The following is a 15,024-nucleotide window of genomic DNA, read 5'->3' as shown; positions in this document are numbered from 1 at the left end:
TTGACTGATGGACAACGTCAAATTGGTTAGCTAGCTAATAACACATCACGTCAATATGGCTAGTTAACGAGCTAACTTTCAGGGGATAAACTAGATGGCTATATCCAAATATTGTTTGATTTGCTTGCCATCTATAGGGGTGATGACAGTAGTCCAACTGACAACTTTACCACGACGAGGATTTACCGATCTAAAGCTCGTTCCAAAAGCCTAATTTCTGATGAAGCAAGGCTAAATGACACGTTGTTTCCTTAGCTAGCTAGCCAGCTAGCTACTTGCCAAATGGATAGGCTACCCTCATGTATCTGAACATACATGATCGATTGATGTTTACTGATCATGAAAAACATGCAGTTACTTTCTATATAACTCTGATGATACAGCTTAACGTGGGATAATCGGAAATGTGTAGTTCTGACTATGCTCTTTAAGAGGAGATTATATTAAAACCAAATACTTATAGCATTTACCCCTTGAAAACGGCACGCAGTTGTCAATGGTTTTAGCGGAGTTGAGGGCTCCTTGGCCCCCAGCAGCCAAATCGAATGCTCTGCACCGTATTGTGACGTTTTATTGATAATGACCTATAGACTACTGGTGTCATTATGTCACAATGGGCCCATTTAGAATGTTGAGGAAATCACTTGAAAGTTGATGGAGGAGGATAAGAAAAACAAAAAGCTTAATAGTTTAAACAAGTATAAATGTTATCAAAAAGTTGTATAATAGCACACTATTCCAGGCCTGTCTAAGCGTTTTAAAGTTTCTAGCTTAAACTGTGTAAGAGGTGTAGCGTTCTAAAAATAACTAGAAGTTAGAAATAATTATTGCTGTCGCAAGTCCCATTATGCAAGCCCCATTAATAAAAAGTCAGAAGTATGACAAAGATTTAGAGTGGGACGTTTGCTGTCGCAAGCCCCATTAAAAAGGTTGATTTGGGAGAAAAAGAGAAGAGGAAAGTCAAACCAAGCATTGAGAATAAATCATCTTATATTCATTTTCATTCCGCTCCTGTTCACATTGCAATCATAATTAGCAGAAGTACCTTTTATTATCTTTATTCATTTTGTTAAATGTAGAGTTTAGGGATTGAGCCGAAGGCAACGTCAGTCTGTAGGGAAGAGTGTCGACAGGGGTCATGAGGGAGAGCTGGTTTGTGCTTCACAGTGCACATTCATTCAAAACTCATAAAGGGAATGCCCGGCACATGCACCTGGTTACAGTCGTCAGGCAGCTGGAGGTGGGTGTGATCTGGGGATGGGCAGATAGGGTCATGAAGGTCAAAAAACAGACAGCAATGGTTGTCAGGGTTCACAGCATGGGCTCCCTGCAGAGCACAATCTCCAGCTCGGAGCGGTACAGCTTGCCCCCGTCCGACAGGGCCATGATGCTCTTCTTGTAGCCAGTCAGGTTTTTGGTGTCCACCTCCTGAGAGAAGACAAGACACCCTTATCCATACAGGTGCTTCTATAATGATGCATTAGAATGAGAGATTCAGCATTATGGGGAATTGAGAGTTAAACTCCAAACCTTCAATATTATCTCACCTTTTTGTTCTTTTCATAGAGGTCGCGCAACAGAGCATCGAGCTCCTGCTCATCAATGTAGCCGTTTCCATCCTGGAAGGAAGAGGGGAAACGTATCATTTTATTTTATTTATTTATTTCACCTTTATTTAACCAGGTAGGCTAGTTGAGAACAAGTTCTCATTTACATCTGTGACCTGGCCAAGATAAAGCAAAGCAGTGTGACACAGACAACAACACAGAATTACACATGGAGTAAACAATTAACAAGCCAATAACATAAACAAGTCAATGACACAGTAGAAAAAAGAAAGTCTATATACAGTGTGTGCAAAAGGAATGAGGAGGTATTCAATAAATAGGCCATAGGAGCAAATAATTACAATTTAGCAGACTAACACTGGAGTGATAAATGAGCAGATGATGATGTGCAAGTAGAGATACTGGTGTGCAAAAGAGCAGAAAAGTAAATAAAATAAAAACAGTATGGGGATGAGGTAAGTAGATTGGGTGGGCTATTTACAGATGGACTATGTACAGCTGCAGCGATCGGTTAGCTGCTCAGATAGTTGATGTTTAAAGTTGGTGAGGGAAATAAAAGTATCGAACTTCAGTGATTTTTGCAATTCGTTCCAGTCACTGGCAGCAAAGAACTGGAAGGAAAGGCGGCCGAATGAGGTGTTGGCTTTGGGGATGATCAGTGAGATATACCTGCTGGAACGTGTGCTACGGGTGGGTGTTGTTATCGTGAGATAAGGCCAGAGCAGCCCGTCTGTCCTGAGCTGCCAGAGCCGCCCGTCTGTCCTGAGCTGCCAGACCAGCCCGTCTGTCCTGAGCTACCAGAGCCGCCCGTCAGTCAGGAGCTGCCGGAGCCGCCCGTCAGTCAGGAGCGGCTGGAGCCGCCCGTCAGTCAGGAGCTACCGGAGCCGCCCGTCAGTCAGGAGCTGCCGGAGCCGCCCGTCTGTCCTGAGCTGCCAGACCAGCCCGTCTGTCCTGAGCTACCAGAGCCGCCCGTCAGTCAGGAGCTGCCGGAGCCGCCCGTCAGTCAGGAGTGGCTGGAGCCGCCCGTCAGTCAGGAGCTACCGGAGCCGCCCGTCAGTCAGGAGCTGCCGGAGCCGCCCGTCAGTCAGGAGCTGCAGGAGCCGCCCGTCAGTCAGGAGCTGCCGGAGACGCCCTTCACTCCGTCGCCGCCGGAGCCGCCCTTCACTCCGGCACCGCCGAAGCCGCCCTTCACTACGGCGCTGCCGGAGCCACCCTTCACTCCGGCGCTGCCGGAGCCGCCCTTCACTACGGCGCTGCCGGAGTCGCGCTTCACTACGGTGCTGGGGGAGTCTCCCGCCTGTCCGGCGCTGCCGGAGTCTCCGGTCTATTTGGGGCCCGCTGTTAGGGTTCCCAGTACGAGGTCAGCGCGAGGGTCGCGGCTCCAAAGGCGCCACCTAAGTGGGCCAAGACTATGGTGGAGTGGCTTCCACGTACCGCGCCAGAGCCGCCACCACAGACAGACGCCCACCCAGACCCTCCCCTATAGGTTCAGGTTTTGCGGCCGGAGTCCGCACCTTTGGGGGGGGGGGGGGGGGGTACTGTCACGTTCTGACCTTAGTTCTTAGTTCTTTATTTAGTTTTTTATGTCTTTGTGTTAGTTTGGTCAGGGCGTGAGTTGGGGTGGGTAGTCTATGTTGTATTTCTGTGTTTGGCCTGGTATGGTTCTCAATCAGAGGCAGCTGTCAATCGTTGTCTCTGATTGAGAATCATACTTAGGTAGCCTGTTTTCCCCATGTTGGTTGTGGGTGATTATTTTCCGTCAGTGTTTGCTCCATTCGGGACTGTGTCGGTTTCCATTTATTCTCTTATTCTTTTGTTTTCTGTGTTCAGTTATATTTCATTAAAATTATATTATGGACACTTACCACGCTGTGCATTGGTCCGATCCTTCCTACTCCTCCTCAGAAGAGGAGGACGAAAACCGTTACAACGCCCCTTGACATTTCACTCATGAATCCAAGAGCAATAACTTTAAATGCATAAGGAGATATTATGGAGAGGAAGGGCCATGGCACTGAAGATACAGTGGTGTTGTGTTTCTTTGGGAATGCGGGGGAAACAGGCTGTCTTGGTTGCGGGCTGTCAAAAAAGTTTTATTTCTCAAAGCTCTGTGCATTTACATTTTGGCACTGTAGCCATGTTAGTTTTCAGTTGACCTGGTGTGCTTCTTACTATCGCCAGTCTTTTTACCCATAATCCCATAACAGTGACAGCGGCTGCCAGTGATTCAGCTGCAGGGGGAGGTTGAAACAAACACTGAAATAATTATGCACGTAAATGTTTGACGCATATTGTGTATACACTGGCAGTGTTTCATTTCTAATTGAGTGTCTACCCCAGTCCTCTCAGCAAGCCTCTAGTCCAGACATCGGCACGCAAATATTTGTTCAACTTAAATACCTCTATAGCAAACTGTATCCTTTTAGAATATCCAATCACATATCTAAATGTACCTTGTCGTAGAATGTGAAGATAGCACTGAACTGCTCAGAGGTCAGCTTGATATCCTGTAAAACACATTCGGAAATAACAGAGCACCATCATTTTACTGAGTTAAATAGCAAATGAATGATTGTGTTAGGAAATATCTAATTATCATGTTGCTGGTATGTTTATTAGCCAAAATTACTGTGAAAACTACATTTGTTTGAAGGGATTATCAGTTCCTCTTGCACACTCCTCACCTGGAATTTCAGTAAGAAATTTTCCTGAACTGGGAGAAGCCTTAAAAGAGAAGAACAGAGAAGAATTTCCATGAAAAAACTTGTTAGGAGTGTTGGATGCTGAAGGCACACATTAAATATAAAAATGTCTTCTTAGTTGCTGACAGTCACCTCGCCATTTCAGACAGGCCCAGCTTCCCATCTCCGTTTAGATCAAACATCTTGAGCTGCAGAGAGAGAGAGAGAGAGAGAGAGAGAGAGAGAGAGAGAGAGAGAGAGAGAGAGAGAGAGAGACATTAAAGCAATGGGCCTTCCGCAGTTGTGACGGCAAGTTTGGCTCTTCACACATTATTATTTTGATTTACCTCTGTTGGCAGTCTGTTGTACACACAAGTTGCTAGTCAACTCTAAGATTGGTAAAGATTGGTTCTCTCCCCAGAGTAATTCAGGTCAAGCTTTAGGCCTTGAGGTTGAAACAGGTGTTTGCACATCTGCTGTAGGAACACACAACCCATAGGACATTGTGAGTCCCACTCCCAACCACTCAACCACATAGCAACCACCAGCATGACGGGACAAGAGTTACATACAGTACACTCTTAGAAAAAAGGGTTTCAAAAGGGTTCTTCGGCTGTCCCCATAGGTGAGCCCTTTTTGTTTCCAGGCAGAACTCTTTTTGGTTCCACGTAGAACCCCTTTGGGTTGCATGTAGAACCTGTGGTTGCATGTGGTGCAGGATGTTGGTTACTTCTCATATAAGTCTGTGAGGAAGGGTTTGGGTACAATACAGGAAGGGATTAATTTAGACTGAAAAGACTCACTATTGTCTGTGTGTACTCTTGAAGCTTCTGGTCATCGTAGTGTCTGTTGGCTTTCTTCAGCAGGTCTGAGAGGAATCCCTGTGGAGTGGAGAAATATGAATGAACTATAATTGACTAATAGGTCAAAAACAATCCTATGACCTTAGCGAGCCGGGCTTGTCTATACTTTAGCCCAGAGGCCCCAGTTATTGGTTTCCGTCAGTTATATAAGTATTGGCTTACATAGAGTTGGAGGTATCACATACTTTCTCAGATCCTTTATTGACAGAAAGGGTAATGCTATCTATCACTACCAGCTTGTTTTACAGTAAGACCCTGCTGATAAGACAGCAGAAAATATTTTAGAAATGAATTACAGTTTCAGACAATAGCATAATGGGTGGTATTACAAGTCATGATTTGTATAGTGTCCTCGTCTGACAGCCACTGAGAAGAGAGGAATTTGCATTGTCCCCATTTGCCTCACTGCATCAACTATACCTGCAAGCATTTGGGTGTTGGTTTCTAAAGCTTAATTTACATTGTATAGCATAATGATGCATCTATCTCCTTGTTTTCTTATAGCTGGATCGAATGACAAGGAGAGATAACTATTGACTTTGGTTGGAACTCTACCATAGTTTGTAAAAGGACATACTGTAAATGTCTCTTATGGATGGGTAGTCATTTCCTGCAGTCAAATGACTCATGGGTGGAATGTTATTCATATTCTTCATAATTTCATAATTAATAGAACAGCTGAAAATCTGTTTTTTCTATGTCAAATGGTTTTGTCTTCTGTGATGTATATGAAGTGTAATATTGGGTTGCAAACTCAAAATGTAACACATTTCAACTGTATCTGACATGGTACTTGTGTCTTCTTTTTCTAAGCCCCTTTGGTTTCAAATTCGATTTGTTTAAGACTACCAAGAAACACTCTGTGTAACCCTGATTTAGCCCACTGCAGTGAAACGTTAACAAGTGAGAAACCATACCTTCAGTTCATTAGCTTCAATGTACCCACTGCGATCTGTATCGTATCGTCGCCATGCCTATATATGCAAATACAAAGTCACACTCATTAGAAAGAAAAAAAATAGACATAGCAAATCACTTTCTCCCACAGTAGTACCAGTCACTTTTTAAATGAGCCACCTCATTCCTCCACTCACAATCAAGCACACTCTAATGTTCTGTGACACCAAAGCAATCGAACTGGATTGTATTAATAGGATTGCATGGGACATGCATTAATTACTCTCTGGCGGGACAGAACATTTTTAAAAGAAGAGGAAGAGCACAAAAAAATCATATCCAATTTCTGTGGCTGGTAATTGTTAGCTTTTTCTTCCTGTAATCACACTATGATTCTCGTGATACTTTCCAGATTTTCAATTCCATTCTCCTACACATTGTGAGAGGGCAAGGAGAGAGAAATGCATTTTAATTAACATTTTAATCTAGCAGCTGTCCCTGATTCCAGAAAGTGCTCTTATCAAAGATAGATGCCCTCCCTCTCCAGGTCTATGGAGAATTACAGCAGCACATCTATAATATATGACTCTGAAAATAGAAGTTTGTACTTCCTCAATCTATCCTTTTAAAAGCCTTCCCTACCACACCTGGTGATTAAAAAATATTCATTTTCTCTTTCTCATTTCAATTTTTCTGCCTTTGACATAATGGGTGTCCATTGGGTGACTGGGTGGTCCCTCCTGTTACTACTGATAATCAAACTCTCCCCATTCACACTATGAGGACTAATCTGACAGAGCTGTCATGTGTCTCTGAAATAGTCTGCTCCATGAGTGAGTGATTGTGGCTTTCCACTTGGCAGAGGACACATACAGTATGACAGAGAAAAATCATATTTGAGTATGATTTGTTTTAGCAATGTAATGGCAGTGCAATTCAGTAATATGATTTATGTATGATTTGGGCAAGGCCAGGAATCCTACATTTGGATTGTTATTGGCTTTAATTGCTGTGTCTAATTGTTGTTTTTCATTCTGCCTTATTACAGTAGCTCTATATTTCCAATCACAACAACACACATAAACAGCCTGTACCCGTCTTCAAATTCTTAATACTCAAACCATCTATTTTCACCACTTACTGCCATGAATTCAGAACTAGATCCCACAAACTCTCTGAAGCAAAGCAGGAAGTTTTCCTCTGTGGGCAAAATCTGAGCTAGCTGGAGAAAGAAAGAAAGATTAATGAGGGGGAAAAATTTGAAAACTTTTGTTTCTCTGTGTTTGATAGTGTGAAAAATACTGTGTTAGATGATAGAATCTTATCTCTTAGACAAAGATTACTTGAATAAAGCATCGAGTCACCAACAGTTTCAGAACACATCTACCGTAATAATGTCTGATTGTTTCTGCATTGATATGCAAACTGTCTGAGATCATTAGGAATAATCCTCACTGGTTTATTCAAATCCTCAATGACCTGAAATAGGAAATGGAAAAATGTCAGCTCACCTCAGACATCTCAATTCTCCCATCTGCATTCTTGTCAAACTTTTGCATGAACTCCTTCATCTTCTCTTTGAAAGTGGAGTTTGATGGGTCCTGTAAAACATGCACAAATACATCCACATACAGTTTGTCATGACATAAACATCAGTAAAGATCAGTTGTTTTTTAATGCAAACCGTCCTCTCATGTTATAGGGCTGTGGTCACTCACATTGTTGTGACAGAGCTAGTTTTAGATGTTAGTGGTTGTTACACTGGGCAGACAGAGATTGTCTCTCTTAAACAGACAACCCTCCCCTCCCCAGCTAAAGGGCTTGTCATGTTCTAGTCACAGACTTTATGCAGCTCCATGGAGTTTATGTAACATGATTACTGATGCTCTCTGATTCCTTTGTTGTACACACACGAGATGCGGTGACAGAAACATTATTGTGCTGACTCCTCCCAAGAAAAATTATATTTTCTATCTGTGGGAGAACTCTCTGGAGAACTTTATTTTGATGTTGCTTGAATAATTAATTAGCACTTGGTTGGACAAATCAGTCACATTTTAATTACTGCTAGTGGTCCAAACTCAGTCCTCGGGACCTAAAGGGGTGCACGTTTTGGTTTTTCCCCTAGCACTACACAGCTGATTCAAATAATCAACTAATCATTAAGCTTTGATCATTTGTTGTGCTAGGACAAAAACAAAAACATGCACCCCTTAGGGTCCGGATGAGCGAGTTTGGGAAACTCTCTCCTAGACGGACTGGACAGCTTACAGGCATGAGTTCATATCTCTAGGGCTTGTTACGGAACTCAACTAACCACCTACCAGAATAGGCCACAACCTTGATTAGTGAGGAGATGCCAACATGTGATTGTTGGATTTAAAGAACAATCAAAACACTACCCTCACTGTTGTCAGTAAAAGTTTTTGGTAGAATTCCTTTGTGCCATTGCTTGTTATCCTGGTACGGGAAACTCACATGACACCAATAACTATGTCAAATATGTTTTTGCAAGAGGTTGTGGTCCTTTGGTTTCACCTGATAAAACTCCAAACACAGTTAACTTTCTGTTATAATTAAAGACCAGAGCCATGTCACGTTCCTTCACTCAATTCAATCAAACCAGCATTACAGTATATCTGCTGTAGCATACTGTATAATAGCCCTAGAGAAATTATGTAAAAAAATAGTTTTGGATTAAGTACTGTAAAAAATCCACATAGACCCATCAGAGACAGAATAGGCCTCAGACATACCATAATGGCAGTAGTTATGTAAACAGAAATACTGTATGAACATTGCATTGAGATGTTTGATTGAAATGAGCCTTTAGTCAAGGTCCAGGGATCATTCCCTTACCACTCCGGCCCCTTTCCTTGAAATCTCCAACTCCCTGAAGAAGTTCTCCAGTTCCTTGCCCTCGATATAGCCATTGCCTGCAACAGAAAAAAACTGTGATTTGACCAATCATCCCAAGATTGTATCTAACATATAGGTAGACTGTGAAGCATCAAATATCCCCATGTTATATACAGTATAGGACCACTGAGAAATGTGCATAAATGTGAGAAGTGAGATTGTACATACTCTTACATTTTATAGCAAACTGGGCCAATACTTCCCTGTTTTACAGCAATTTTTTTATCTTGCTTACTGGCTGATTGGATGGCTGGCTCAATGACTGACATTATAACTAGCTAATTTGTTGTCCAGGTGGTTAGCATGCTGCGAAGTTGGCTCTGGCTGACGTAATTGGCGAGATAGCTTGCACCCAAACCATGGAAATTGCTTAATTAAATCCCTTGAATGGGTCTCCCAGTCTTGAAATGCACCACTACTCACTCTCTCTCCCTCTCTCTCTCTCTCTCTCTCTCTCTCTCTCTCCGTCTCTCTCTCTCCGTCTCTCTCTCTCTCCGTCTCTCTCTCTCTCTCTCTCTCTCTCTCCGTCTCTCTCTCTCCGTCTCTCTCTCTCTCTCTCTCCGTCTCTCTCTCTCTCCGTCTCTCTCTCTCCGTCTCGCTCCGTCTCTCTCTCTCTCTCTCTCTCTCTCTCTCTCTCTCTCTCTCTCCGTCTCTCTCTCTCCGTCTCTCTCTCTCTCCGTCTCTCTCTCTCTCTCTCTCCGTCTCTCTCTCTCTCCGTCTCTCTCTCTCTCCCTCTCTCTCTCTCTCTCTCTCTCTCCGTCTCTCTCTCTCCGTCTCTCTCTCTCTCCGTCTCTCTCTCTCTCTCTCCGTCTCTCTCTCTCTCCGTCTCTCTCTCTCCGTCTCGCTCCGTCTCTCTCTCTCTCTCTCTCTCTCTCTCTCTCTCTCTCTCTCTCTCTCTCTCTCTCCGTCTCTCTCCGTCTCTCTCGCTCTCTCTCTCTCTCTCTCTCTCTCTGTGCCTCTAATTGCGTCTTCCAAAGTCTTTTAAGTCCAGTTATTTGAAAAGACAATGGGGAAATCTCTGCCTGGCATGAAAGTGTAAGAAATCAATACAGTAATCTCAACTTCAAATAAATGAGGATTTCCCATCTGTGCCTAGTTGCACCCTTGCCAGGACTATTTGGATGTCTATAAATAATGGTTAAGGAAATTATAGCTTTAAAAAAGGCAACACTAGTGAGATGGTTATTATAGTGGCTTTTGACAAAAACCAACTATGCATTTCTTATCAGTGTCACGATTGAAATGTCTTACAAATGCCTGTGTATTAATTTGCCTGTGGATTCTAGTGACATTTGCAAGTGGCTGAGTAGCGACGTCTCTGGGGAAGCAGCCAGTATGATATTTACCAGAAGAACAAGTATATGTCATTATGAACAAAGAACATTTGCATTTTGTGACAGCCCTGAATTTGTCTGAACCTTCTCAGTGCTTCTCCTCCCGATGGGATTACACAGAAAACATGATTTACTCCATATAGTGCGGATTTAATCCTACCAATATCATCATGAATATGAACTTTGTATAGCTATGTGTTAGTAAATCACTTAAGCACCAACAAGCTGGAGTTGAGCATGTACAGCTGAAGTCGGAAGTTTACATACACCTTAGCCACCTACATTTAATCTCAGTTTTTCACAATTCCTGACATTTAATCCTAGTGAAAAGTCCCTGTCTTAGGTCAGTTAGGATCACCACTTTATTATCAAAATGTGAAATGTCAGAATAATAGTAGAGAGAATGATTTATTTCAGCTTTTATTTCTTTCATCACATTCCCAGTGGGTCAGACGTTTACATACACTCAATTAGTATTGGGTAGCATTGCCTTTAAATTGTTTAACTTGGGTCAAACATTTCGGGTAGCCTTCCACAAGCTTCCCACAATAATTTGGGTGAATTTTGGCCCATTCCTCCTGACAGAGCTGGTGTAACTGAGTCAGGGTTGTAGGCCTCCTTGCTCACACATGCTTTTTCAGTTCTGCCCACAAATGTTCTATAGGATTGAGGTCAGGGCTTTGTAATGGCCACTCCAATACCTTGACTCTATTCTCCTTACGCCCTTTTGCCACACATTTGGAAGTATGCTTGGGGTCATTGTCCATTTGGAAGACCCATTTGCGACCAAGCTTTAACTTCCTGACTGATGTCTTGAGATGTTGCTTCAATATATCCACATAATATTCCACCCTCATGATGCCATCTATTTTGTGAAGTCCACCAGTCCCTCCTGCAGCGAAGCACCCCCACAACATGATGTTGCCACCCCTGTGCTTCACGTTTGGGATGGTGTTCTTCGGCTTGCAAGCGTCCCCCTTTTTCCTCCAAACATAACGATGGTCATTATGACCAAACAGTTCTATTTTTGTTTCATCAGACCACAGGACATTTCTCCAAAAAGTACAATCTTTGTCCCCATGTGCAGTTGCAAACCGTCTGGCTTTTTTATGGCGGTTTTGGACCAGTGGCTCCTTCCTTGCTGAGCGGCCTTTCAGGTTATGTCGATGTAGGACTTGTTTTACTGTGGATATAGATACTTTTGTACCTGTTTCCTCCAGAATCTTCACAAGGTCCTTTGCTGTTGTTCTGGGATTGATTTACACTTCTCGCAGCAAAGTATGTTCATCTCTGGGACACAGAACACGTCTCCTTCCTGAGCAGTATGATGACTGCGTGGTCCCATGGTGTTTATATTGCGTACTATTGTTTGTACAGATGAACGTGGTACCTTCAGGCATTTGGAAATTGCTCCCAAGGATGAACCAGACTTGTGGAGGTCTAAAAAACAAATCTGAGGTATTGGCTGATTTCTTTTGATTTTCCCAGGATGTCAAGCAAAGAGGCATTGAGTTTGAAGGTAGGCCTTGAAATACATCCACAGGTACACCTCGAATTGACTAAAATGATGTCAATTAGCCTATCAGAAGCTTCTAAAACCATGACATAATTTTCTGGAATTTTGCAAGCTGTTTAAAGGCACAGTCAACTTACTGTATGTAAACTCCTGACTCACTGAAATTGTGATACAGTGAATTATAAGTGAAATAATCTGTCTGTAAACAATTGTTGGAAAAATGACTTGTGTCATGCACTGTCACGCACTTTCATTAAAGATGTTTAAAGGTAACCACGCTGCATTTTGGTCCTCCTTTCTTTCACCAGAAGAAAACCATAACATGCACCAAGTAGATGTCCTAACCGACTTGCCAAAACTATAGTTTGTTAACAAGACATTTGTGGAGTGGTTGAAAAACGAGTTTTAATGACTTCGACCTAAGTGTATGTAAACCTCCGACTTCAACAGTATATTGCAGAGAATGCTGTGTATGATAATGTGACATATACAGTACACTAGCCCAGAGTATGTAATGCAATGTCCCATGATCTTTCAATTATCTACTCATTTACTTTTGGGGTCTATTTCATTGGAGAATTTCCATCCACAATGAATGAATCTTGAATGTTTGTCTAAACAATTGTGGCAATAGAATGTGGCCAACTGTATTGGTTTAGGTCCCACTTTGTGGCCACAGACATGTCCAACATTACCTGATATTAGCTTCCTATTTATTCTTAAAAGTCAAGGTATCCCTCAGAATGTAACAACTTAATCGTAGCATTCTACTGTTATGCAATCAGAATGCATTATAAGACTTAGTTTGACCCATATGTCTTATCCTCTCATTATGATCTTATCCTATCAGCCATTTTGAGTCTTTTTTTTTTGCATATAGAATGATATGCTATTAGTTTACAATTACTAGGCTAATATCATTAACACATGCTGAGAAACATTGGCAATCATTATGGTGTTATGTGTTTCACGTGCCAGTACATTTGATGAACTGTTCAAAAATACTATCTGATTACCTAATCCCCACAAGACTGGTGGATTCTGATTTCGAAGCCATGCAGAATCTACAAAAGAGTACATTATAACGGGACTACACTATCATGTCAAGTCTTACATTTATAACAGCATCACAATACACATCTGAAATGTCAATATCAGACACACATTCGTTAGGTATATACAGTAACTCTGTGTGTTCTCCATAGGAAAAATATTAATTTAACATTTTTGTGCGCTTTATAATTTCAGCACCATGGACAACGGCGAAATCGGTATCCCAAATTATCTGGACTAGCCCGTTAGGCATATTTGCACCAGAGCAGAAAAGCACCCCGTAGGCCTACTCTATCCGTATGTCATGTTGTCTTTGCAGCAAATGCTCAAGCCAGAGAGACAGTGCAGTATATGCCCTATAGGGTGGAACCACAGCACCAATCCCTGTTTGCGCTCAGAGAACATAAACACCCAGAGGGAACGTATAGTGATCCAAGAGACTTGGGGATTGAGGATTCTCATTCCGCTTCAACAACTGGTCGTGACGGAATGTGCAGTTAACACTATTAATGGGGGAGGATGCCCAGATGATGCGAATGGTAATGAGTGTGGAGGGGCGTGGGCTCGTACGCTTGAAATGAGCTGAGAACTCATTTTATACCATATAATACTGGAATTATACAGTAACCTGTCTCCGTTTTAGTTGGGATTTAATCTGTATCGTGAATTACACTAATTTAATACTATTGAATCAAACTTTTTTTATGCCGAAAATGTACGTATACAGTAGGAATTTGATTGACCAACTTCCTCCTCTTTTCAAACATTTAGTTATATTTTAGACGCAACTTTCTAAAGCAGGATTCCAACCATCAATGACCATCAATGATGATGCCTATGGAATCTGTCCTGGGTCCTGACACCATCATCCATTTTTTTATTTTGTTTAATCCTTTATAAAACAATACAGTTGGATAATATGGCTAGTTTATTTAAGTATTCAGTTAGGTTGTAAATGATTAGGCTAAGGCCTATACAAAAGTGTAACTTATTGTGTGGTTAGGCTACATACGTTTTAAATGGACGACGGACCGTGGCACACGCCCATCCATCCTTTAGCGCACCGTGCACTGAGGTATGGACTAGCCGTCAGATGCGTATTGATCGACCAAACAGACTGATGTACATTGTAATACTGATGTACTACATTTATCTGATTGGATTATTGTAATAACAGAATAAAAGCCATGCATCCATACAATCAACCTTTTTAAATTAAACATTTCCACGAGCAATTCATACACAGTAACCTATTCTAACCTTTCTAATGATAGAATATAGTGGCCACAATTAATTACCTTTATTTATAAATAATACATTTTAACAATCTCAACAGTAAAACCAGGAGTTTTCTAGCTGCTTTCCTAACTGTCAAGCACTTATTTTCTTTTCCACACAAAACGAAAAAAAAAATCGACATTCAAAACATCCAGCGGATTAGACCGTACGATATTTCATCTGGGACAAAAGTTATGATATACAACACTTTTTAGACAACGCTATCCCAATATCCAAGCTGCATCTTAAAAAAAAACGAAAAGCCTATGATATTTCTTATTGTAAACCAATATATGTGATGGACTATTTATATCCTATGTAACCTACTCTATTCGACATGTAAGCTTACATTTATATCTGCATTTGAAACAATACCTAGTTTTTTTTTTAAATGCTGCGGAAAATTCAAAGTAACATTTTGGACAACTTTGCTCTCCGGTACTGACCATCGGTATCGAAATGGTTCCAGATGTCGATGAACTGGGTGGCGCTCAATTCCGCCAGATGAAGGTGTGGAGGCTGCTGTAGTTTGTTTGCCATCTTCCCAACAACTTTTCCTCCTGTGAGCTAGAATATCCCGTGCAAACTTTTTCTCTGTAGGTCCACAATCCACACTGTAACAACCCTGCGCGCTGCCGGAGCTTTTAAACCAAAGTAGAGACTGCAGTTCCCATATAGCCATGCAGGTGGCGCAGTGACACCAAGATCAACGCCCCCACACATCCATTCGTCTGTGTTCGGCTGCTTCTGCGAGGTATCATGCGGAGAGGGATATTTAATTAATAGTCCGAATGCATCCAAAGAACTTCAATGGACTGAACCTTCTGTTGCTGTTCGGGTTTTGAACTCTGCCACCTCGAACCAGATTTCTAGGCTATTTGGTTTAAATTATGTAAATCACAGTGAGAGTCTGTG

At 41.9% G+C, this 15,024-nt stretch overlaps 1 protein-coding gene across 1 annotated transcript; it reads right to left on the bottom strand.

Annotated features, from left to right (window-relative positions):
- Nucleotides 1–971: 971 nt before the first annotated feature.
- LOC110520547 (calretinin) lies at nucleotides 972–14,787 on the bottom strand. The gene is made up of 11 exons (XM_021597940.2): nucleotides 14,556–14,787; nucleotides 8,869–8,945; nucleotides 7,521–7,610; nucleotides 7,151–7,231; nucleotides 6,030–6,086; nucleotides 5,053–5,130; nucleotides 4,403–4,458; nucleotides 4,253–4,292; nucleotides 4,022–4,075; nucleotides 1,548–1,619; nucleotides 972–1,428 (listed from the first exon to the last, which is right to left on the bottom strand). Exons 1-11 carry the CDS (start codon nucleotides 14,647–14,649, stop codon nucleotides 1,312–1,314), a joined length of 816 nt encoding a protein of 271 aa, XP_021453615.1. The 5' UTR covers nucleotides 14,650–14,787; the 3' UTR covers nucleotides 972–1,311.
- Nucleotides 14,788–15,024: the final 237 nt, after the last annotated feature.

The sequence above is a fragment of the Oncorhynchus mykiss genome, chromosome 1, assembly GCF_013265735.2.
Source record: "Oncorhynchus mykiss isolate Arlee chromosome 1, USDA_OmykA_1.1, whole genome shotgun sequence".
NCBI lineage: Eukaryota > Metazoa > Chordata > Actinopteri > Salmoniformes > Salmonidae > Oncorhynchus > Oncorhynchus mykiss.
The sequence above is the reverse complement of the archived record's forward strand: the minus strand, read 5'-3'. Positions and strand labels throughout refer to the sequence as shown.